The following is a 2,799-nucleotide window of genomic DNA, read 5'->3' as shown; positions in this document are numbered from 1 at the left end:
AGTCCCAGTTGGCTCATCCCTGCTGGGAAGATCATTAACTGAGCCACTGGCAGCTTCAGTTGTCCACGGACAAAGGGACAAGGATGCTGACAGAGGGCTGACCTCCTAAAGGAGAAGTGTGGGAAAACCAGACCAGCATCTGGACCCTACACAGGGACAAGGTCCCCTGGTTAACTAGAGGTGCTGTGCTGCATCAGGACGTCCACAGAGGTGAGAGGGACAACTAAGAATCACAGAATCACAGAATCGCTCGGTTGGAAAAGCCCTCTGAGCTCATCATGTCCAACCGTTCCTGTCTACCCCCTAAACCATATCCCTAAGTACCTCATCTACCCGCTCTTTAAACACATCCAGGGATGGTGACTCCACCACCTCCCTGGGCAGCCTGTGCCAGCTTCTGACGACCCTCTCAGTAAAGAACTTCCTCCTTATCTCTAACCTGAACCTCCCTTGGCACAGCTTGGTGCCGTTTCCCCTTGTTCTATCCCCCATCACCTGGGAGAAGAGACCAGCACCCACCTCTCCACAACCTCCCTTGAGGCAGTTGGAGGTGGGGATGAGGTCTCCCCTCAGCCTTCTCTTCTCCAGGCTAAACAACCCCAGTTCCCTCAGCCGCTCCTCATCAGGCTTGTTCTCCAGAGCCCTCCCCATCCTTGTGGCTCTTCTCTGAACACGCTCCAGAATCTCAACATCCTTCTTCTAGTGAGGGGCCCAGAACTGAACACAGCACTCGAGGTGCGGCCTCACCAGTGCCGAGTCCAGGGGGATGATCACCTCCCTGGCCCTGCTGGTCACACTGTTTTTAATACAGGCCAAGATGCCATTGGCTTTTCTGGCCCCGTGGGCACAATGCTGGCTCATGTTAAGCCGAACACACAGAGCTGGGCAGCTTCAGCCAACCTGGAGATGAGCTCCCCTGCCCACCCACACTGCAGACACCCCAAGGGATCGCTCTCCCCCAGCCTGACCTTGCGAGAGACCTGTACAAACGCCTCCCCTTCTCAGGGTGCTTTTGGTTCTTCCCGCTTTCCACTGATTTATCCCATTCATTACTAAAGCACACTGGGGGAGGACATAACTGTCTGCTGCACAGGAGGTATCCAGCACGACTGCAGGAAAGCTTCTGCCCCAGCACTTTGTGGGCAGTGCCCGTGTGGTGGGGGTCTGATCACAGCAATCGCTGCCAGATGGCAGGGGGTATGCAGAGAGGTGAAGCCATTTGTTTGTTTTTTAGCATCCAGAGCTGAAATTGCAAATGTAATGTGCTGCCTGCTGGGCTGCAGATGGGTACAAGGACAGAGCCCTTGGAGCTCCTGTGGTCACCTAACAGGAACAACCCAAGCCAGTGTCATTTGAACTACATCTGCCTGATGTAATCTTCCCTGCACGAACTTTGGGTGGTCCCCCACCATCAGGCCTTCAACACTGCAGCATCATATGGAGGAGCTGCAAGAGTTACAGCAGAATAACCCAGATCTTACACTTCAAGATGTCCAGCAGAGGGCTCAGAGGCAAGCCCGTCTTCATTCAGTGCTTACCAACCTGCTGGATGCACTGCTTTTGGAAAGTCTATGGTGTTTGCTACTGATACAGGGCTGACTAAACAGGTGACCTAACCTGGCAAATAGCACACACAAGAAAACAACGGATGCAAAAGCGTAATAACAAAATGTAAAGCCAAGCTGCTTAAGCCAAACTTGATACTCCTCAATGTGTGACCCTGATGAAGTCAGCCCATCGAATGGTGGGATGGTGGGGTAGAGCAGCCTGGGAGAGGCTTAGAAATGAATGGGGAGAGCTGACAGCCATCAGGGGCAGGTATTTAAAAACAAAACACAACACGACAATGTAAGATGACATGCGATGCGCCGCAGGCAGGCGTTTCTGGGACAGCCAACAACTGGATTGCAAAATCCTTCCCCACCCAGCAAACCTGGAGCTGCCCATTGCTACCAGGGCCACCCCGTTTGTCTCTCCCCTGAAAACGCATCGAGATGTTTAGGAGCAGCAGCGATGCTCCCACCTCACCAAGACAAAGAGGGTTTTGTGGTGTCCTGTGGGTAAACACCCTTCTGCCTAAGCATAAAACCATCTGGAAACTGCAAGGAGCAAAGGAAGCAAGTGGAGCTTTTGCGATCCCAGAGCAGAGAGAGGGTGGTGGGGCAGCCCCAGAGCCCTACATACCTGCAGCGTCTCTGTGTCCAGTTCTTGCCTCTTTAACTCCAGCTGTGTCAACTGCAATAACTCTGTTTCTATTAATTTAATCTAAACAGAAGATGAAACATTTTTTACTGACATTTGAAATGACTTTAATTTATGCTCTTCTAAAATGAGGTCTAACTGCTGCCCTGGGAGGGATGGCACTGCAGAGCCACCAGAAGTCTGGGGAACTGCTAATGCCCTTCCATGATGCATGCTCTTAGGGTTGCTCTTCATCTTTTGCCTGAGGAGCTGTGTTCTCCACTCTCTAATTGTCTCCTAAACTAAACACCTTCCATCCAAGTCTGGAAGCGCACTGCAATCAGTTTGTTCAGCCAAACCTTTCACAGCCACTCTAGAAAGCAGCAACCGATTGTCAAAGTCCTCCTTGCGCCGCCGCTCAAACTGCAGATTAACTGGGGCAGGGTCCTGGTTTCTAGATGCTCCAGCAAAATCCCATACTGATACGTGCTCTTTCGGGTGGGCAACTGAGACACAGAGAGGTGAAGTGAGTTGCCCAAGATCCCCCAGCAAAGCCAAGATGAGAGCCCAGCTCACCTATCTGCCAGGCCATCTACCATCCCCAGGCCACGCTGCCTA

The 2,799-nt window shown here is 52.2% G+C and overlaps 1 protein-coding gene across 1 annotated transcript in view; it reads right to left on the bottom strand.

Annotated features, from left to right (window-relative positions):
* Positions 1-2,184: 2,184 nt before the first annotated feature.
* LRSAM1 (leucine rich repeat and sterile alpha motif containing 1) overlaps positions 2,185-2,799 on the bottom strand; it is a gene marked incomplete at its 3' end in the record, with an annotated part of 16,088 nt that continues 15,473 nt past the window's right edge. Inside the window, exon 19 of the mRNA XM_010179684.1 lies at positions 2,185-2,265. Coding sequence (XP_010177986.1) covers positions 2,185-2,265 — 81 coding nt within the window. The remainder of the gene's footprint in view (positions 2,266-2,799) is intronic.

The sequence above is a fragment of the Mesitornis unicolor genome, unplaced genomic scaffold, assembly GCF_000695765.1.
Source record: "Mesitornis unicolor isolate BGI_N332 unplaced genomic scaffold, ASM69576v1 scaffold27342, whole genome shotgun sequence".
Taxonomy (NCBI): Eukaryota; Metazoa; Chordata; class Aves; order Mesitornithiformes; family Mesitornithidae; genus Mesitornis; species Mesitornis unicolor.
This window is presented reverse-complemented; position numbering and strand designations above follow the sequence as displayed.